The 23,239-nt window shown below is 41.9% G+C and overlaps 1 protein-coding gene across 3 annotated transcripts in view; it reads left to right on the top strand.

The window, feature by feature from the left end:
• The first annotated feature begins 1,138 nt into the window (after positions 1-1,138).
• arhgap29a (Rho GTPase activating protein 29a) overlaps positions 1,139-23,239 on the top strand; it is a 71,440-nt gene continuing 49,339 nt past the window's right edge. For 2 of the 3 annotated variants that reach the window (XM_046292512.1, XM_046292513.1), the window contains exons 1-2: positions 1,139-1,294; positions 4,798-5,287. In XM_046292512.1, coding sequence (XP_046148468.1) covers positions 4,810-5,287 — 478 coding nt within the window. In that variant the 5' untranslated portion in view covers positions 1,139-1,294; positions 4,798-4,809. Of the gene's footprint in view, positions 1,295-4,797; positions 5,288-14,992; positions 15,069-23,239 lie in introns of those variants that run through there. The other variant, XM_046292514.1, reaches the window with a different exon arrangement.

Raw genomic sequence — 23,239 nt, forward strand, 5'->3', positions numbered from 1 at the left:
GGATGGCTAACTCTGGAAATGTCTTTGGTCTCTACTGGTTTCTACTGGAATCAGCTTTACGTTTTCTTGCACCTTATTTGTGGAACAATCTTCAAAATGTTCTGTTGTCTGTAGGGCCATTCAGAAAGCTGACTGAGGACCTTATTACTGATGAATGGGTTTATGTTATGACCATGTTTTTCTTTCTGCTTGCATTTTGAATTTATGTTTTGATTTGTGTATTTTCTGTCATTTATGTAATTCGTATGTAAAAAGAGACATTGGTCTCAGTATGACTCCCTGGTAAAATAAAGGTAAAATAAAAATAAAAATTATCCAGTCAGCGATATGTCCAGTAGACTAACTTTAAACTGTTATAAACAGTGTTAACATATTACCCACGTGTGTGATTGTATATACCTTTAAATGTGGAAGATGTCTAAAAGTAGGAATATCATGTTTCAAAACGCTGACAACATAAACAAACAGCAAAAAAATGTGCAGTCTGAGTTTGGCACCAACATCATCGTATGAATCTCGTTGTTCTGACGATATGAGTGCAGTGCGTTAGCACACTTCTACCACTGGGTGGATTAAAGGGCTATAGAATTCTACCAATCTTTTACTCTACCAACTCTACCAATCTTTTTTAAACTGTTTCTTCTGCTCACAAGGTGGCATTCTCAGCCACTGACTAGGTAGAAATACTGACAAGGCCAAGACCATACTCTTATACATATTGTAGGCTAGTCTTCTTCCATTCTTATTTTAGCTGATATGGATGGACATTAAATGTAGCCAACTGATACAACCATTTTACTGTAGCCCTGCAGCATTTAACGGAACAATGCACATAACCATACAGGCCTATTACAGTGTATAGGCTACACATGTTCGTTTTTATTGGGGGAAATTAAACAATGCATCTATCTCCCTCCAAGCCTATTGTTCAGTTTGAGTGAGACGATACCAATATTGACATAGACCCGAAAGATTACAACTTGAGTACAGGACGTATCAAAAATACTGGACACCTGTTGTTGCGGGCAGGGGACCCAAAACCTCTTCTTTACGAGACGCCTAGAACAACCAATCACACGTTAGCCTACCTACTGTGTCACGTGAGAAGAGGAGGAGGACGTTCGTGCCTGAGAGCGAGCTGAGCGGCGGCGATCCCACAATTCCCGTTTCGGAAACTATTGTAGAAGGGTCATTCACAGATGTTTAGGAAAGAAAGACATAAACTATAACTGGATTCTGTACTCTACGACAGCGGGGATTTTTGAAGGTGCAATGTTTCAGGACTGTACAGCAGGTGAGTGGGTTGCTGCATTTGATGAAAGACTTCTATGTGGCGGCTATCATTTTTTGATTGAGTGAACCATTGCATCCATATAGGCACCTAGAGATGTGAAGAAGATTATTACTTCTATACGGAGAAAACGTTGTTATTTTGGTTAGATATTGAGCAAAATACAAAGAACAAAACGTAATAAAATGCGTGTAATCTCAGCAATGGAATGACTTTTGGCCAGTGCTGAGGAGTAGTGAACTACAGTGCAACTAGTAATTTAACTACATTTTGCTGTAGCTTCGTGGTAGTTTAACTAAATTCTAATCTTGGTAGTGTTTTCAGTAGTTAACGTTAATAGTTATTTTTGTGTGCCATGTCCAGCTAACTGCTGGAACCACATTTTGTTTTTTGCAAAAAGAAGAGACAATATGGTTTAAGTAGGCAATAATGTCCTTTCTTTTTCGGCATCAGACTTGGATGTAGGCCTATGAACTACTTTTTCAAAGTAACTTTTGTTACGTAAACTATATTTAGATTAGTTTAACTTCTTCCAGTGTGAAGTACTTGGTAGTTTGGTCCACTATATTTTCAGAATAGCTTCCACAATATTGCTTTTTGCTACAAGGTGCAGAAACTTCTGAATTTCTTAGCTAGGCCAGATTATTTGGATGAAAGATACAGGGGTAACGTTAAGAGAAAATGTGTAAAATGTTGTCCACTTATAATTATGAAGAATTGTGTGTATAATACATACAAACGTGTTCATAATACTGCAATAACACATGCAAATTCAATACAATACTCCCTTAACTATAATGTATCAATTTAATGAACTATTATTCAATATTTAAACTGTTATTTATTTAGAAACAAACTGTATAATCCTAATGTTGTCATTTAACAGGTATTACAATGTTTGAAAGAAACATGTGATGCATATTTAATGATAATTTTTCAAAATGTATTAGATTGTCTAGTTTGCATGTGTTAATATGAACAAAACACTTTTACTTAGTTATATGATAATCTATATGCTGTTTTTTCTTCTTGATAAATTCCGTACTGATTTGGGATTTGTAAAGTCTAATAATAATGGCTCCCAATATCTAGGCTGATCAAAATCTAAACTAAGTCTAGGTCGATTTAGGTTAATCCAGTAGGGTAAGCACTGGGGTCTTTCTATCTAACATGTGGTGGTCACAGTGGGATATGGAGATGACCAGTAAATGGTCCCTAATGGGATTCCTACTACAAGCTGTGCCCCCATACCTCCCGATTGGTTTAGTCTTTAACTCCAGAGAGTGATTCAGTCAGTTACAGATTCTTTACAAATGAGTTATACTGTAGGCTAATCATTGAAAAAACTGATTTATGAAACTGAATAGAAATGTTCTATTTAAATCCAATGTTGTCATGTCTGGTGGTCATGTGCATGTTTGTGTGCGTGTGTGTTCTCTCTGGTCTCCTGTAAAGTTAATGTTTGGTAAAGAAGGGTGTGCGGAGCCCCAATAACCACTGCCACGGTAGTGAGATGTGATGTTGAGATGATGATAGGGAGTGCTGCTAGCTAGGCCTGCATTCATTTGTCTTCCCTTTTTTTCTCCAACCTAATGCAAGAGGGCCACTCTAGCACTCATTATGCCTCCGAACCCCAGTGAGACTCAGTGAGACAGACAAGGCCTCTGAAAGAGCCTGGTTGCCTTGTTACCGAGCACATTCTCTAAAAATATACTGAATAAAAATACAAACGCAACATGCAACAATTTGAAAGATTTTGCTGAGGTACAGTTCATATAAGGATATCATTCAACTGAAATAAATACATTAGGCCCTAATCTATGGATTTCACATGACTGGGAATACAGATGAGCATCTGTTGGTCACAGATACCTTGAAACAAAAGGTAGGGGCATGGATCAGAAAACCAGTCAGTATCTGGTGTGACCACCATGCCTCGTGCGGCGTGACACATCTTCGCATAGAGTCGATCAGGCTGTTGATTGTGGCCTGTGGAATGTTGTCCCACTACTCATCAATGGCTGTGCAAAGCTGCTGGATATTGGCGGAAACTGGAATACGCTGCCATACACGTCGATCCAGAGCATCCCAAACATGCTCAATGGGTGACATGTCTGGTGAGTATGGTGGCCATGGAAGAACTCGGACATGTTCAGCTTCCAGGATTTGTGTACAGTTCCTTGTGACATGGGGCTGTGCATTATCATGCTGAAACATGAGGTGTTGGTGGCGGATGAATGATAAAAATGCAATTGTGTTTGTTGTCCGTAGCTTATGGCTGCCCATACCATAACCCCACCTTCACCATAGGGCACTCTGTTCACAACGTTGACATCAGCAAACCGCTAGCCCACACAATGCCATACACATACGTGGTCTGTGGTTGTTAGGCAGGTTTGAGATACTGCCAAATTCTCTAAAATTACGTTGGAAGCGGCTTATGGTCGAGAAATTAACATTCAATTATCTGGCAACAAACTTGAGACATCTGTGGCATTGTGTTGTGTGACAAAACTGCACATTTTAGCGTGTCCTTTTATTTTCCCAAGCACATGGTGCACCTGTTAATGATCATGCTGTTTAATCAGCTTCTTGATATACCACACCTGTCAGGTGGATGGATTATCTTGGCAAAAGAGAAATGCTCACCAAAAGGGATGTAAACAATTTGGCGCACAACATTTTAGAGAAACAAGCTTTTTGTGCATATGGAACATTTCTGTGATCTTTCATTTCAGCTCATGAAACATGGGACCAAATCAAATCAAATGTATTTATATAGCCCTTCGTACATCAGCTGATATCTCAAAGTGCTGTACAGAAACCCAGCCTAAAACCCCAAACAGCAAGCAATGCAGGTGTAGAAGCACGGTGGCTAGGAAAAACTCCCTAGAAAGGCCAAAACCTAGGAAGAAACCTAGAGAGGAACCAGGCTATGTGGGGTGGCCAGTCCTCTTCTGGCTGTGCCGGGTGGAGATTATAACAGAACATGGCCAAGATGTTCAAATGTTCATAAATGACCAGCATGGTCCAATAATAATACCAACACTTTACATGTTGCGTTTATATTGTTGTTCACTGTAGATCCAGTACTATTGCCCCTTTTAGTGTTACATCAGTGGACTCTTCAGTTTTACAAATGCAACATTGACACATCTCTGAAAGACATATCCCTATTTCTTTTATAAGGTTTGTTCGATCTGTTTTGAGAGTTGAGTCTTTTACTCCGACCATGGCTGTTGATGAGTGGTTAGTTGTTGGAGAATTCAGCAGATGATGTTTAGCTGCAGTATGAAAGTCTATTCATGGTGCCTACACTCTTAGAAAAAAAGGGTCCCAAAAGGGTTCTTTGGCTGTCGCATATAGGAGAACCCTATTTAGGTTCTAGATAGCACTTTTGTTTTCCAAGAGTGTAGATATTCGATGCTATTCATGAATCATGATCCTTCCTCTTCTTTTAGCCGGCGGTCATGTCTTTCTAAACACATATCTCTCTCCCTGCACAGGATCATCCATCCATGGTCTGGAGCAGTGTGGGATCTGAACAATACAGAGGACAGAGCCAGGCAGGACTACAGGTGCAAGGCAAGGGGGCTACCAGGCCTGGACAGGAGTGCATGCTGGCTGCGGTTGGGATGTTGAGGCAGAGCAGTGGTGGAGGCAGCAGTAGCGGTGGTAGTGCTGGTGGAGGTGGTACCAGTGGAGGGAACAAACGATTGCTGGGCATCTCACGCACCTCCAACTCCCACTTCTTCCCATTGTTCCCTGGCACGGGCATGGGCACTAGTACGGGCACCACGGCGAGTACCGGATCAGGGACTTGGGGGACGGGTGGCAGAGGAGCCAAGAGCTGCTCCGTCAGCTCTGGATTGGACAGTGTGGATGCTCCTGCCCCTGTCGGCACCACCGACCCAGACTACATCATGCAGCTGGTCAACGACGTGCGCAAGTTTGCCGACGTTTTACTTCACCTCAAGGAAGCTTTTCACTCCAAAGGTGAGTTCAGAGTTTGGACTAGAGAAGCAAAATTATAATTGGGATGATAGTGAATGGTTTCAGTGCATGCCTGAATGTGGATGTATCCTCTGGTGTATTGTGGGAAATGTAGTGTAATGGAACTCCCAGTTTAGCTTAGGTGTCAGTCAAAGGCAGTACACAATTTGCCCCAGTCCACCTGTTTCTGTTCTGTCCTGGCCTGTCCTTGGCTGTGCGGTCACTGACCCTTTTTTTTATCTCTCTCTCGCTCTCCCTGACTCCCTCTCTTTCTCTCTCTCTCTCTCTCTCTCTCTCTCTCTCTCTCTCTCTCTCTCTCTCTCTCTCTCTCTCTCTCTCTCTCTCTCTCTCTCTCTCTCTTCTCTCTCTCCCTCTCTCTCTCTCTCTGACAGTCTCTGACTCTCCCTCTCTCTCTCTCTCTGACAGTCTCTGACTCTCCCTCTCTCTCTCTCTGTCTCTCTCTGACTCTCTCTGACTCTCCCTCTCTCTCTCTGACTCTCCCTCTCTCTCTCTGACTCTCCCTCTCTCTCTCTCTCTCTCCCTCTCTCTCTTTCTCTCTCTTAAAGGCCTCATTTTAGTCTTTAACCCATGTATTAGAGGTTAGTGTTTGCAATGAACTTAACCTTAATCCTTATCATAACCTGTATTTTAAACCTAACCATAACCATAGCACGCTGTTGCTTATCTACAGATGGACTATCCGGACTATCCAAATAAAATGTGGCCAAAACCTTTAAAGCTGCTGCTTTTGTCACTCACTAACATGATTTAATGTGGCCTTTACATAGAAAAATGTGATCTGTGTCCTTATAAACCCTGTAAAACAACACATTTCCCTGCACCTATCATGTGTTTGTGATCATACCACATCTTACATGTATTTTATATACAGTGCCCTCTAAATATTGGGTTACTCCGAAAGTTTGGATTTGAAGTCAAACTACGATGTTAAAGTGCAGACTGCCACCTTTAGTTTGAGGGTATTTTCAACCATATCGGGTGACCGTTTAGAAATTACAGTACTTTTTGTACATAGTCCCCCTATTTTAGGGGAGCAAATGTATTCGGACAAATTCACTAATATATGTATTAAAGTAGTAAAAAGTGAACTATTTGGTCCTATATTTGTAGCACTCAATGACTGCATCAAGCTTGTGACTACACATTTGTTTCAGATTATTCAGATTGTGCCAAATATAAATGAATGGTAAATAATGTATCGTGTAATTTTGGAGTCACTTTTATTGTAAATGAGAATAGAATATGGTTCTAAACATTCCTACATGAATGTGGATGCTACCATGATTACAGATCATCCTCAATGAATCGTCAATAAGGATGAGTGAGAAAGTTACGGACGCACAAATATCATACCCCAAGACATGCTGACCTCTCACCATTACAATAACAGGGGAGGTTAGCATTTTCAAATCAAATCAAACTGTATTTGTCACATGCACATGCAGAGAATGCAACAGGTAGACCTTACCGTGAAATGCTTACTTTACAAGCCCTTTCAGTTGTAAGTTAAGGGGGTATGATATTTGTGCTTTCCCATTCATCATTATTCACGATTAATTCAGCATTATCTGTAGTAAGGGTAGCATCCACATTCATGTAGAATATTTATTTACAATACAACACATTTGTAGAGTCACATACTTGATGTAATCATTGCGTGCTAGAAACATGGGACCAAATACTTAACTTTGAACTACTTTAATACACATAAGTGAATTTGCCCCAATACTTTTGGTCCCCTAAAATATGGGGACTATGTTCAAAAAGTGATGTCATTCCTAAACGGTTTGCCCGATATGGATGAAAATACCCTCAAATTAAAGCGGACAGTCTGCACTTTACCTCATAGTTATTCTTTGATATCTATACTTTAGAAATATAGAGCCAAAGAAGAAAAAATGCTTCACTGTCCCAATAATAACAGAGGGCAATGTCTATCTTGTTATCTAGATGTTGTTTGTATTGTTAAAATTGTTGAAGCTAGTAACAAAGGCGAAAATATCGTTATGCTGTCAATTTGTTCGTATTGGACATACAGTATATAGCAGAAGGTAGTCATTCAAAGCAGAACCTCTCAGATGAGGAATTTCTTCTGTGGCCGGCTCAGTGGGAGAGAGACAGAGAGATAGAGGGGAGTATTTGAGCTTTTCTACTCCACATATTTCAGAAGGGTGGGAGTAGGGGGAAGGTGGGGTAGGACAGACATGGATGTGGAATTAAAAAAACAACAGTTTTCTCTCTGAGTCTGTCTTATATTTATCCTATACATTCTATACAGTCTTCCTTGTAGGTCCTATAACATGAATTACATCCAGTTTAGATTAAACACCTGAACTATAAGATAATGAAAATTAGCACCAGGGCTTCAGAGGGCCCATTTTCACAGCAGCTTCCATCCAGAGGGTAATGTACTCCAGTAATGAATGGTCGTTCCTCCTCCTCAATCCATCAGTAATCTGAAGTGGTGCATTTCTAATCCATTGGGAAAATGCTTTTAAAATGGAAGAGTAAATGCAGATTAAAAAGGGGTTGATTGCTCTTGCCTGTGTGATTATTGCATTCCTGTGCTGCCGGTGCTGTTGGGTCGGGCCCTTGGCTTGGACCAGACCCAGGTTCGCTAATCCCTCTCCTGGGTAATGATTGTCTGTGAGGGGGGTTGGATGGATGTGGTGGTACCCCTCTCCTCCCTCCCAGTAGAGCAGTGCCATGTCGTCCAGGCCTCTGAGGAATCTCAGCCTTTGTCTGGAGAGGAGAGCGAGGTCAGGCAGAGTGCTTGACCTGGCTGGATCAGACAGGGTTTTGGAGAGTCAGGACTTGTGACTGGTGTTTTTCAGCTTGAGGGACTTCTGAGTGGAGCGGTCACCGGTTCACTGATCAAAGTAATAAATCAACATGGGGAAGAGGAAATTCTGCTCAGGGTTGTGCTGGTTCATTTACGCCTAAGGTCAATATATGTCACAATTACTGATTACCAGTTTTGACCTCACAAATGACCTATTGAAAATGTATTTTGGTTTTCATTGTAGGTAATTCATTGAATCAAATTGTATTTGTTACATGCTCCGTAAACAACAGGTGTAGACTAACAGTGAAATGCTTAACCCACAATGCAGAGAGAAAAATAGACAATTATAGAAAATTGATAACAGTAGGAATAAATACACAATGAGTAACGATAAGTGAAATTGTCTTTGACAATTTTTAGAGCCTTCCTCTGACACCGCCTGGTAAAATTAGGTGTCCTCTACAAATGGAACTTGTTTTGTCTGTCTGAGGTGAACTTCCTGCTTATGTCACTCATACAAATTAGTCTTAACAACAAATGCTCAGGCAGGCAGGTACTCAAGTTTGCATTGCTGTCATAGTACACATTTGTCCATGCAGCTTGCTTCATTGATTTATTTAACCAAGTCAGTGAGTTCATGGAACCAGTTAAGAATGCCAGTCTGTGCTGCAAAGCCAAACCTAAAACCTACCTAGCACACCAGCTATTGGAAACGTTTAAGTCCTATATCTTCTATGCCTTGAAATATCTGACAGTGAGTTAGCAAACCTTGAATTGAAACCACCTGAGGCAACGTTCATGACCTTGCTCTAACGCTAATGAACTACATTGCGCGGTGCTTGCAGCCCAATATACACACCATTATGTAAATTGGGTTACTGAAACCATAACAAGTGACTGTAAGAAAGCATTCCAGTAATCGGCCACAGTTAGGCTAAATACAGGAAAGGGCAGATTTGCCAAAGGAGAAAAAGTGCCCTTTAGGAAATGGAATACAGAGCAGTGGAGAGAGAAGCGAGGGCCTGAGACCCATGTTACCTCAAACAAAGATTAAGTTCGAGTGAAGAGGAATGATAAACTATAAGGAATGTATGAGAGAAAAACAGGTGAAGTTATCTCTGTGAAGTGATGATGAGGATGCACTCCCCAACATGCTAAATTAGGAAAATCTAATTATAAAAAAAATGTAATCTAGTTAATTGCAGAATTTGTTGTGATTAATTGCAAACTGAGTATTTTCTATATTTTGTTAATACTAAATGCATTACAAGAATATTGATGTCTTCATATTGTCCAAATTAACGGCAAGTAAAATCAGGTAAATTGGTAAACACACTTTCTTTAACCTCAATGTCAAATTGTTTTTAGCTGTATAGATGATGTAATTTGGATGTTTTCCGTGTATTTTGAATGCTTTCAGATAATGCGATTAATTGTGGTCAAAATAAATATATTGTTCACAAAAATGACAAAAAGTTAACTCAACTTAGCTGAGTAATAACACTGACAGCCCTAATAAAATCATGTAATTATTGAACCAGATTTTACAATTACAACGTTATGTCTTAGTGTCCAAATCTAGCTCTTGTCGCTTTGTGCAAAGTAGGCTATAAAATCAGATCAGTCATTGTTTAATGGCACTTAAACATGTTAATGACTACATTCTCATCTTCATGCTCACAAACCAACACTTGAGTCACTCTCGTCACTACAAATGGAATTGAGGAAATTAACTTGCATGACATTGATCATATCAAAATGATTTGTGTTTCGGGTCACTGACCATATTCAAAGTGTGATTGTTGGCGGTTGGGAGTGCAGGGCAGGGCTTTAGCAAAGTGCAATAACACACTGCTGTTGTGAATCACTGGCTTATGGCATGATTGGAAGTGATTTAAATCCCCTATCAATTTATGACTGTATTGTTTATGCTGTTCCTCACAAAAGCTAGTGATTCTCATTACCCTGACCATTCATGGAGAGAGAGGGAACCATCCTTTCCCTTTTTCCCTTTCCAGCTTCTTGCCACGCAAAGCATAGCAGACCCAACAGTCAAGCGTAATGTTCAGGTCTGGACTCTTGGACCTTGACAACAGAGCTCTGTATTCACGGTCAGTGATGTGAGTCTGACACCCATTGTCTCAAGCAGTAGCTTCTCCAGACTAGCATGCTTGTAGATAACTGGCAGTTTTGGCTGGATATATACTTTCCCATGTAAGAATAGCAGTGGCCCTGGGACCGATCCCTGGGGAACCCCACAGCCAGCTCCAGTAAGATTTTTTTGTGTGCAGTTACATTTTTTTTAATGTCACCTTAAATGGCGATTATCAGTTGCAGTCATTTCTGATTTAGTTTGGATGGACTGGCAACGGACACGTACTTCACTTTAAAAATCTTTGTGAAACCATTTTTCAATGGGTTTTTTTTGCGGTTTGTTTTAGCATGTTTTGATTGTCCAGGCTTTGAGATGACTTTCATAATAACGTCTTAACAATGTGGATTATTTTTTTTACATATCCTGAGAGGTCATGACCTTGTCCAATGGCCACTTGTGAGGGACATGTCATTAATCGGTTGGGATTACTTCTGTGGGGTTCGTCCTAGTCAGTGTCACAACTGTCGTTTGGTACTCTGACCAGTCTTGGAGGTCAGTGAGTGCAATATATTGTGTAATCGTTGGTAAGAATGGACATTTGTTGCATGTTATCTTCATTAGGATATTTCGCATGGTTAAGGAGGATGCCTATATGGTTAAAGATATAATCTCCCTGCTAGTGAGCATGATCAAGAAACAGCTATTTATTTTATACATGTAAAATGATGATGTGATTCCTATAAATTCAGGTGTTAGTTAAACTGTGTGATTCTACATTATGTGTATTCCTCAAAATTGTTATCTGATCTTTTTTCTTTGTTCTTCATGTTAACAATGGACTAACTGTTTTCCCCAGTTAGATAGAGGCTCATGCCGTTTAGATATGCCTTGTGGATGCAGCCTGGTATTTCTTGATCTTTTTAAAAGTCTGTTGTGTGTGTACTGTAGTGAAATGCACTGTATTTGTGCTCTGATAGGCTGGACAGGACAGGTGTGTGGTGTTTATCTCATTCTCTCCTGGCTCACTGAGGCAGAATGATGGTTGTTATGTGTGTCAGCCATTTAAGAAAGAGAAACAACACCAACAGGAAATGACTTGATCAAGCTGAAGAGAGCAGGGCGCTACGGGAAATGTATTCCCCCTTACGGAGAAATGTATGAACATACGGTGAATCTGTTCTATCTGTTCTATGAGTATCCTGTGTCCGTTTGAGGTTAGCTTGTTCAGAATGTTGTGTAACTCATGTCATGTACAGATGCCGTATCTTAATTTGAGTTAGGGTCACACAGCAGGAAAATATAATTATGCAGCAACAGGAAATGGGAATGGTTGTGGATCATAATTCATGTGCATTTTTTTGTAGGAGTTGATAGATTTTTCATTAGGGAAAATCTGTCATTATTAAGTGTAAATTGCAAACTTTTGAAGCCTTCTTAAAACTTGTATATGCTACAAGTAAACATTTTTCTGATTAAATTAACATTTGGCAGGAATCATTTGCTAGATTCAGCCGCAGGCCAATGTTTTTCGTAAGTAGATGGTCCGGGCGCCAGAACATAATTACAAATAATTTGTAGACTGCATATTGGCCGCAAGAAGCACAAACAGATATAATGTTTGACGAAAACATATAATTTTGAACCTTGCTAAGATTTGTACACAAGCACGTGTTGTGCGTGGGAATACTTGGGAGCACATTTCAAACATTTAAATCACTTGGAGCTGATTTCCTGGAGTTTTTACATCCAACATTTTTTGGTGGGGACAAATTAAAACCACTTGCAGACCAAATTTGGCCTGCGGTCCACCAGTTGGGGAACCCGGAGATATGGCATCTGTATAGATGTACAGTGTTGAGGCTAACAGACCACTATGTCGGTGTGGAGGCTTGGTCCAAGACGTGACCCTACTGGCGTACTGAGGCAGTGTATATGTATGTCTGTATGGGTAGGATCAGGAGTTTATTCTGACCACTGGAAGAAACTCCAGGCTCTATGTGAAGCCTCTCCTGTCAGGGGTGTGACCCAGGCTTTCAGCAACACTCTTAGAGGGCAGACAGGACAGTCTGTTAGTCTGGGGTTGGGCTGCTTTCAGACGCCTTGACCACCAGTGTCTATCAGTCTGAGTTTAAACGCCGACCAACTGGCTCTTCAATCAGACACATGTCAGCTACAGGCAAGCTCTGATCTGCACACAGTGGTAGTTGTGGTGGTGTCTTAGAATGTAAAGGGAATTTAGTCTACCTGGCATTATCTTAAGATTCACTCACACTTAGATACAGGTAGGTCTTTTGAACAGAAAACATTCTTAATTGATGCAACCCAATTTGCTCTTTTGAACGGCATTATCTTGTGTGCTGAATTTAGCATCTGCCTCATGGGACTCGGAAGTTAATGGTATTTTGTGCAAAACACATGTAAGTTGTGTCTCTGTCTCTTCTCACGTCACATACAGTATCTTTCCTAACATTTATTTTATGTTCACTGTTCATACTCTAAGAATCCTTTGTTCTCCCCCCCCCCCCTTTCTTAGCTCCGGCCTCTCAGTCCGGCAGCTACCTTTCCCCGTCTCTCCCCAGTGAAAACTATTGGTGGAGACCCTGAGTGTATCTTTAACTGCTGTATCAATATTGACCTGTACCATGTTGGCCATTGCTATAGGCACAGCTAATCATTTTGATAGGGGTGGGAAAAAAACTTCTGGGAAAAAAAGCCTCTCCGTTGTAGGCTAGTTTTATCCACCCTCCCTCTCTCTTTCTCTCTCTCTCTCTCTCTCTCTCTCTCTCTCTCTCTCTCTCTCTCTCTCTCTCTCTCTCTCTCTCTCTCTCTCTCTCTCTCTCTCTCTCTCTCTCTCTCTCTCTCTCTCTCTCTCTCTCTCTCTCTCTCTCTCTCTCTCTCTCTCTCTCTCTCTCTCTCTCTCTCTCTCTCTCTCTCTGCATACCCTGCATTCCAGCAGAACAAATGCTCACTTGTTGCTTCAGTGCCTTAGATCAACAGTTGCTAAATGTGTGGACACTTTGTTAAAAAAAACAAGACATCTGAAGTGTAAACGTAGAAAATTAAAATTGTGATTTTTGGGTGATTTTCTTTGTGAAGTCATTTTGTGAAGTGTGTTCTTTGCCAAATGGTAGTGCTTTGAACCGTTGATATCTATAAATGTTTTTTGGCCAATGATGGGGGCTGTTGTGATGAGATGAGGGAGTGGGTTGCGGGGGTCAATGGAGGGTGGTGCTAACCTCTATAGGAGCCGATGCTGTCACTGGTGTCCATATGGCTGACAGTTGCTTTACTCCCCATTTAAATTGGTTCCTGTCGTCACAAATGAATGGTGGAATTAGAGATAAAAAGTTTATTTCCCTTCGTTTTGAGATTTACAATATCCTGGAATAACATCGTGGACCTGTCTCTTTAAAACATTGTGAATTATGGAAAATGTTGAAAAGAAAGATGAAAATATATGCACTCACTACTGTAAGTCGCTCTGGATAAGCGCACCTGCTAAATGTACAAAAATGTAAATGTAAAAATGTAAATTAGAACCAGACTTTGTCACACTATAGTTGCATTAGGCCTGTTTCGTCCTGCTGGATGGTTGACTTGATTGGTCTGTACTTTAGCCAATTTAATTTTCTTCTCGTTAATTTTAAATCTCTCTCTGACCTCAAACTGAGAGGTTCCGGGCCAACAGTGAGCTTCCCAATTCAGACGACATAAAAGATAAAAGCACCAAATCAATTATTGCTCTTGTTTCGAGTGCTTTCAAGATTACTGTGAGGTTCTGCTGTTCCATTGAAGTTTAATTTGACCCTCCATTTCATTTGAGAGGAAAAGTAAATTAATCATTCTTACATTGGACAGGGAATGCCTTTGAGCAATGAGCACATAGGGGTTCTGAGAGTGTATGTGTGTATTTGTGTATTTGTGTGTGTGTGTGTGTGTGTGTGTGTGTGTGTGTGTGTGTGTGTGTGTGTGTGTGTGTGTGTGTGTGTGTGTGTGTGTGTGTGTGTGTGTGTGTGTGTGTGTGTGTGTGTGTGTGTGTGTGTGTGTAAGAGGAGACCCTCCACAGACACTCCACACACATTGTGGGGCACAGAGCAGACAGAGTCCATGGGAGAGGGATTAAAGACCTCCACTACCCCAAGCTGTACCACAACATGCCTTAGAGATGGGGGTCCCGGTCCCTCTGATCAGCTAAATGTGATTTTCTGCCCCCCCCCCCCCGTTGCAGAATATTTTGAGGGGTAGGCACTGTAAAGAGCAGTGGGGTTTAGAAGTAGAGTTTGGTCATGTATTTGCTATTCAAAGGCAGGGTGAAAAGCCCTTTGATTTTCATCCTGAGATGCAATGTAGTCTAGTATGTACATCCTCACTGGCTGAAGTGTCTATGTTTCATCTCAGTAATCCCAGAAATGACTGATATAATAAACGCATGATAAGAGATAAGACCAGATAAGAAAAGATCATAAACAGTCGTATTGTACTTTATAAGATCCAGTCCTGTTATAGCTTTACATACTTCACATATCTCAGCATATGATTACACTTTTTCATGGTGGATTTCGCTATCACCAGTTGTGTCACAATATCCACACTTTTAATTGATGGATTTAAAGCGTGTATCCCTTTTTGACTTACTGCCCTATGTGTTTACGTGTGTGTGTGCGTGTGCGTGCGCGTGTGCGTGCGCGTGCGTGTGTGTTTAACATTCATTTGACATTTTCTCTGGACTATGTCCACAACCACAGCTGCGGTCAGACTTCAATTTCAACACTTTCTCCTTTTCGAGTCTCCCGTCTGTGTGACTCACCCCCTCATGTTTAGAACACATTTGTGTGTGACTCATTTGTTACTAGACGACTTCACTACTTGTGCTACTGATAAGGGTGAGTTGTTCCTGCACATGATTTTCTCACAGTGTGATTGGATGTCTAACAGGTAGACGTTGAGAACACCTGTCCATAGCAAGATTCTCTGTCTAATATGTCTGGTGTCGTCTGTGAGAGTAATTCATGACAGCGTTCCAGAAAGGTTTTGGGAATTACTATTTGTACTCTTCCCCCATGTGATAATCCTTGACTAGAGGAACAGTAGGAATTATTTTTTTGTGGCTTCAACTAGCAACTTTCAAAAACAAGTTCATTTTCTTTCTTTTGTTCTTTGGTTTCAATGTAAAAATGTACAGCAGGAAGGAAAAATAGATCTCTTTTCTTTTTTTCCCTTTTTTTTTTTGCAGCCCTCCTTCACGATACCAAAGCTTTGTGGGAAAGTGTCTCTGCCGTGGGTCCTTTGAGAAAACCCAAAATGCTTTTCAGTGATTTGTGGTCAAAATCACCCCTTGTGAAATCCCAACCTAAAATGATCCCCCTGATGGTCTGGTCACTGGCGGTTCCAGACTGTGTGAATGGATGTAGCGAGCGAGGCACTGTTTGGAGATTTCCCTGTTGGGTCTGAGATCCACTGTAAAGCGTCTCCAGCTGATTCTTTATTTAAAAAAAACTCCTTTTATGGCCGCTGAGAATGGATCCGTATTTTAAGCCTCGGTAAATTCACCTAGTCCAGAATGGTTTGCCTTGACTTCATCAGTGACGACACTCCGTTAGACAATATATCTGCATGTACCACACATTTGAACCACAGACCAGGACATGAGAAAGTCAGTAAATGTTGTTTCTGAGTCATTTTACAGGCTTCTTTTGAAGCATAGCCTTCTACATCTGCATTGCTTGGTGTTTGGGGATTTTAGGCTGGGTTTCTGTATAGCACTTTGTGACATTGGCTGTTGTAAAAAGGGCTTTATAAATACATTTGATTGATCTACACTCCACTAAATGGCTAATAAGCTGATTGAAAGGATTTCTTACATTAGCTTAATTGTTTTTTTTGTTGTTGTTCTGGTCTTGTATAAACCAGCAGGGCATTGACCTCATCGCGTATAACGACCATGCGAGAGGTTGTTCTGCAGATTAACTTCTCAGTAGGGGATTGAAGTGTGGGATGAGGTGACATATGGCTGGAATTTTGTATCCCTCCACGGAGGGAAAACGTGGATTGAAATAGAGTTAACAGAGGGAGCGGAGGAACAGGGGCAAAGTCTGCCTGTAGAAGAAGCAGCAGAAGGAGGCACCCTGTGCGGTGTGAGCGCGTGCAGGCTGCGGGTGGCCATCCTCTGGCTGCTCTGTGCTGGTTTGTAGACTTTAATGGCCTACCACACTCAGAGTGAAGATTTGTAGGATGTTTTGTGTTTTTGTGTTCCCCCGTCCTCTCTTTCTTCCTTAACCTCTCTCTCTCTTTCTCTCTTTCTCCCTTCCCTCTTTCTCTCTCTTTCTCCCTTCACCTTTCTCTTTCTCCCTTCCCCTCTCTCTCTCTTTCTCCCTTCACCTTTCTCTTTCTCCCTTCCCCTCTCTCTCTCTTTCTCCCTTCACCTCTCTCTTGCTCTCTCTCTTGTCTCTCTCCATCTTTCTCTCTCTCTCTCTCTCTCTCTCTCTCTCTCTCTCTCTCTCTCTCTCTCTCTCTCTCTCTCTCTCTCTCTCACTTCTCTCGCTCACTTTCTCTACCCCTCCATCTTTCTCCCCCTCTCTGCCTCTGTTCCTCTCAGTGAGTAGATTTATGGTTATGGGCGCTGGTAAGGCCTGGATGAATTTGTTCCAGGAAGGGGGTCCATCTGAGTAAGAGAATGAGGCCCTTCACCACATGCTGGCTGGCTGGTGTGTGTGGGCTCCAACATGGTGGCGTTTGTGAGACACCATATAGTGCCCAACTTTTGCCCAGATAGAAGTGCATAGTGTTTGGATACAGCCACCGTGCCTATTGGATACAGCCATTGTGCCTGTGAGACGCGGTGTGGGAGGATCAAACACAATGCAGACGTATCTCTCTGTTTAGTCATGGAAGGAGTGATGTGTGAGAACCGGCCGTGAGTTTCTGCTGACATAACATGATACAGTACTAGACTGGTCTGTCTGATGTTTCAACATGTGTTTTCCCATTGTCATTAGGTAGTACAGTACTGTTCATATCACGTTTGCGAGGAAAGATTTATGTATAGTTTTTTTTTTGGAAGTACCTATTGATAAGCTATTGTCAGGGAAATGCTGTCAATGCCCAAAGTTGAACCTTTTTGTTTAGTTTGCTTGTTTGTTTGGTTGATCGTACTGGAGCCTCGACACTTGAGAACACTAGCGAGCATTATTTACTCTCTCACCACAGTTGACCTCACACACCACGACGAACGTGGGGTGGTCTGGTAAACGTCGTTGTTTTTGTCCCAACAAGGTGAGCCTTGTAGCCATGTCTCCTGTAGCCTTCAATAGAATGACCTGGAGGATAGCAGGATATCAACCTACCTGGCCAAACATTTACTCACTTGTTGACTGTTACCCATCACAGTACTACAGTTGAAGAGGGTGGGAATAGATCCAGATCATGCCTTGGAAATCAACACTTCAAAACAACCTTAAAAGGGGCAATCAGCAATTGCTACGTCCATTTCTGACCTATTAATGAATGATATGTACCCATTTATTCTTATCGAGAATATAACTTAGAAATGCCCCATGAGCTTTAGTTCAATTGTCATACGGCATTAGATCCCAAAATATAAGCTTGTTTTACTTGTAAACATACACTATATAGCCTCATAACATGATTGAAACAATAATGTTGATATTGCATCCATAGCTCTGTCTATGAATTTAAGTGTGATTCATTTCTCCAGCCACATCCCAAAGCTTTTTCCCAAAACAGGGGCAGGGAAGCACTTTGTTATTGTTGACTGCTGATTGTAGTTTTAAATAATTGGTGTATTTGCAACACAGTCCCTTATTTATCCTGCTTAACATGAGCAATTCATTGAACATTATAGCTTCATATTCATAGCTATTAAGTATTGAAAAGGACAGTATAACATCTATTGGTGTAATAATATATTTTGTAACTGAAACCAAGGATGGCCAATTTGACTGTTAGATCACATTCAACAGACCCCCTCCCTTCAATCCACATATGACCTCCTGCTTGTCTCCAGTCTTGGATTAAGGATTTGAAACCAAGATTGAAAATGTATCCATTGGATTAGATTAAGACACCCCTCGAATCTACCACTCCCAGCACAATGTTGGATTAAAGTTGTCTAGGACCAGCCATACTTATTGTCACATCCTGCACTATGTACCAACATGCATAGCAGGAGCTGGGAAGGGCCAATCTTTTTGCCTTAAAGCTAGAATCCTTAATGGTGAAAATTCCACATCCGTTTGGAATATTCCAATAATAAAGAAGTAACTGCAAACAACAAAGACAGTTTTTTTCCCCATCTGTCATCTTTGCATGCGTCAACATAAAAACAAAAACTATAACAAAGGCGCTGGGGTAAAAACAGTGGAGCTGTTTCCCCAAATGCAGATTCGATATTTAGCTCTGAATACAAACAGTGTCTACCGGTTATATAATTGAGTGGTATGTTGTTTGTCTGTTATTGTTACTGATGTTAGTGTTTTACTGCATACAGCATATTGTGTGTCAGGATCCATCTTAACTTTGTGCTCAGGTCCTGATATGTTTGCTCCGATTAATTGGCCTTGTTTAGCCTCTATGGGCCTGAACCTTCAGGGCACGCTTGCATGAGAGAGGACACATGCTGTGCAGAACTCATAACTGGTTATTGTCAGGCAGATCTGAAGACTGGAGAGACTGGTGAGAGAACTGGGAGCTGTCTTTATCCATCATACTCAATTATGCTAAACCACTCTGTGTTGCAGTTACGTGAAACAAGGGGGAGCCTTGTTTGATGTCGACCTAAACAAAACGTGAACAGACTGAGCGTGAAGCGTGGCTGGGACGAACCGTGCAGCGTCGTACCAAGATCCCTCCCTCCCCAAGAAAACAAATGAGACTTGGTTTTAGTAGAAAGGAGGGAGGAGGGGAAGGAGGGGGTACACGAGAGGGGATAGAGCGAGGGAACCGCCAAAGCTTAGGGCCCAACTTTTAACAATAAACCCATCTCCTGTCTGAACCTCCTCTTTTGGAGGGGAACAATACCTCCCTGGAGCAAATATCAAGTGTTCTCCCAGGAGCCATTGTTGTGACAGAATCTGCACAGGGAGCACTGCATTTACATAATTCATAATGGATGGTGAATGGAGACAGGTTCTTGGGCCTCTTTGAATTTCGCAAGCGGCCTTTTGGCATGAAGATGTTCCCCTGGTCCTTCTAGTGAGGCTGACACATGTTATAATCACCATCTTCCCTCCTCCACCCAGCCCAGAGAGAGAGAGACGAGCCCAAATAGAAAAGCCATGGACATGTTGTTACCATTGATCCTGTCTGCTCCAATCATTCACCCTACAATGACGATATTGAGTTGGACAACGGGTGCTTTGAACTCGCAACGCAAAAACTGTTGTTTTTCCAAAACGAATACCATTACAGGTGCCTGGAGGGGAATCAAAGATTCCTTTGAAACAGATAATTACATCTCTGCGTAATAAGATTATTTTATTTGACAAATCATTTTTCTTTCATGTTGTAACAAACTTCTTGTTCGTCTGATAAGGAGTAGGAAGGATCGGACCAAAATGCAGCGTTGTAAGTGTCCATGATACATTTATTATATCAGAACACGAAAAATACAAAATAACAAAGTGAGGGAAAGAAATGAAAATCGAAACAGTTCTGTATGGTGAAACACAGACACAAAAAACAACTACCCACAAACACCAGGTGGGAACAGGCTACCTAAGTATGGTTCTCAATCAGAGACAACGATTGACAGCTGCCTCTGATTGGGAACCATACCAGGCCAAACACATAGAACTATAACAGAACAAACATAGAATGCCCACCCCAACTCACGCCCTGACCAAACTAAAATAGAGACATAAAAAAGGAACTAAGGTCAGGACGTGACATATGTTTTGGAGGACAAATTAATTTGTCCACAGGCCCTGCCCAAGTATGTGCACTAATTCAGTCTAGAGACTTCTCTCTCCACGCAATATTGTCTGCGTTCCAAAGGGCACATTATTACTTATATAGTGCACTACTTTTGGCCAAAGCCCTATTCGCCCTGGTAAAATGTAGTGCACTATGTAGGGAAAGGGGTACCATTTGGGATGCAGACACAGAGAGTGAGAGATCGTCTGACAAATCTTCCGTTCGAACGCCATTCATGCAGGATTAGGATGCTAGCGAAGCTGAACAATGTCCTCTTGTCCTCGATGATAGGTTAAAGTTTGCGTCCATTCTACCTACTGACAGGTGTGCTGAAGAGCCTGTTCAGTTCGGCCATTTTGAGGCCTGTAAAGCCTCCAACTTCCTGGGCTGATGGAGCTACCCAGTCCATGCTAAACAGGGCTGCAGCGCTAAGTGGGCCGCTAGTCTCAGTCTCAGCTGTCTGGCTAATACTAGCCGATCTTGGCCGCCAGCGAGAGGTTGCACTGTGGGGGATTTTCAGTCTCTCTTAAATAAAGCATAGTTGGAATGCCAGGCTTCAGAGTGGCTCACAAACAGGAGTTGGGGGGGGATCAGGAGAAAAAGGTTGACTGTCTTCCCTCGGTGTGACGGACAGGCAGCTCAGTGCAGAAATGAAAAGGAGGAAAAGCTAATTCTTGACTCCACGCTAAGCAGTTCATTGATATGCAAAGGACCAGGGAAAGGGATAGAGGGATCTCCAAGGGTAAACATAGTTGTTGGCTGGAAGAAGGAGATTTTGGGAATATTTTCATGAGAATTCATTCACTCTTGGACTTAGTAGTTTAAAAAACCCCACGATAGATAGCTTTAATCTGGAGCCAATATCTATCACTCACAGGAGTTTTGATTTCAGAATGTGTATTCTGTTATTATATCTCAACATTTTCAGCAGATAGTTGTATGTAATGAGTTTACGTAGGGAATTCCAATAACATTGAGGTAGTTCATTTGCCTGTTTCTTCATAAAGTTGAAAAGAGCTGTTTATGTCAATGCAACATGATGTTAGCTTCACGTTAGCTTCATGTTAGCTTTAGGTTAGCTTCACGTTAGCTTCATGTTAGCTCCACGTTCGCTTTACGTGACTCTGTGTAAGATCATCATGTTACTTTTACCTATCGAAACGCCCTGTCAGATCTGTGGACAGTGAATGGCTAAGGCAAGGGCTCAGAGCTCTAATGGACCTGGGCCAACGAGTTGTTTCAGAGAATCAACTGCCAGGCAGCTAGACAGCTTATTAGGTTGGCTAAACACACTTCACCATTCCATCATGTCATCTCAACATGCCATGCAAAATATTCCCTGTCAATGACACAAAAAGCCACTGACCTCAAATTCCCAGCCTTCCTTAGTTCATTGAGTGAATTGACTTTTTCTGCATAGTGTTTTCTCATGCTAATGACTAATGTAATGGCTAACCTGTGTGACTGGGGCAGGGCCTGCAGAGTAGAGTGAGTGGTCGGGTGGGGAATATAAAGGAGCTCAGACCTAGACGGAAGGGAAGGTGCTGTGTGTGTGTATGGGGGAAGAGTTTCTCTTTTAAATGGTTCCTCTTTGTGTGCAGTCATGGGAAAGAGCGTTTGAAAGGTGAAGCAGCAGGGAGGCACTGGCAGGACAGGGGGAAAATGGCTGAAGTCTGGGAAGGCCAATATTCTGTCCTTTAACAGTGCCGTGTAATCCGCTAATCCGGTGTGGAGTGGTGGAGTGGCCCAACCGCCGGTGGTCCGACTCCGGGGTGCAGGGGTGAACCGTGCTGACCGCGGCCACAGGAAGTGTAGGAGGGAGAGTGGAGGGTGGGAAAGGCCTTGTCTCATTCCAGACCTGGGTTCAAATACTTTTTATTTATTTTTATTAATTTGGTAATTTTCTTGTTGGGAGGGGCGGGGCACAATACACAAATTCATATAATTTAATTGCTCGCATCCACCCGTGGGCTGCCACTCAAACAGAATATATCTTTTTTTTGAAGTACACAAATACAAAGCATTGATCCCCATGATCATACCACAGAGCAAAAAGTAATAATACATGTGATATTTAAAGGATGGAAAAAGAGAAGAAGTGAGCCTCCAATCCCACCCCATTCCCCCAACCTCACTCATCCAACATGTCTCCATCCAAACATGTTTTCCACCACTTCGCACTCCCCTTACTTGTCAGTCCCCCCATCTCCACATACCAACCCTTCCCCATGGGCCTGAAAACCAAAAAAGGTTTTAAAAAAAAGATGACATCAATCAGTAACCCAGCCTAAAACCCCAAACAGCAAGCAATGCAGATGTTCAGTAGAAGCACGGTGGCTAGGAAAAACTCCCTAGAAAGACCAAAACCTAGGAAAAAACCTAGAGAGGAACCAGGCTCTTAGGGGCGGCCAGTCATTTTCTGGCTGTGCCAGATTAAGATTATAACAGTACATGGCCAAGGTCCTGTGTAGCTCAGTTGGTAGAGCATGGCGCTTGTAACGCCAGGGTAGTGGGTTCGATCCCCGGGACCACCCATATGTAGAATGTATGCACACATGACTGTAAGTCGCTTTGGATAAAAGCGTCTGCTAAATGGCATATATTATTATTATTATTATTATTATAAGATGTTCAAATCAAATTTATTTATATAGCCCTTCGTACATCAGCTGATATCTCAAAGTACTGTACAGAAACCCAGCCTAAAACCCCAAAGAGCAAGCAATGCAGGTGTAGAAGCACGGTGGCTAGGAAAAACTCCCTAGAAAGGCCAAAACCTAGGAAGAAACCTAGAGAGGAACTAGGCTATGAGGGGTGGCCAGTCCTCTTCTGGCTGTTCCTGGTGGAGATTATAACAGAACATGGCCAAGATGTTCAAATGTTCATAAATGACCAGCATGGTCAACTAATAATAATCACAGTAGTTGTCGAGGGTGCAGCAAGTCAGCACATCAGGAGTAAATGTCAGTTGGCTTTTCATAGCCGATCATTAAGAGTATCTCTACAACTCCTGCTGTCTCTAGGGAGTTGAAACAGCAGGTCTGGGACAGGTAGCACGTCCGGTGAACAGTTCAGGATTCCATAGCCGCAGGCAGAACAGTTGAAACTGGAGCAGCAGCACGGC

The sequence above is a fragment of the Oncorhynchus gorbuscha genome, linkage group LG12 (assembly GCF_021184085.1).
Source record: "Oncorhynchus gorbuscha isolate QuinsamMale2020 ecotype Even-year linkage group LG12, OgorEven_v1.0, whole genome shotgun sequence".
In the NCBI taxonomy this organism is placed as follows: Eukaryota; Metazoa; Chordata; class Actinopteri; order Salmoniformes; family Salmonidae; genus Oncorhynchus; species Oncorhynchus gorbuscha.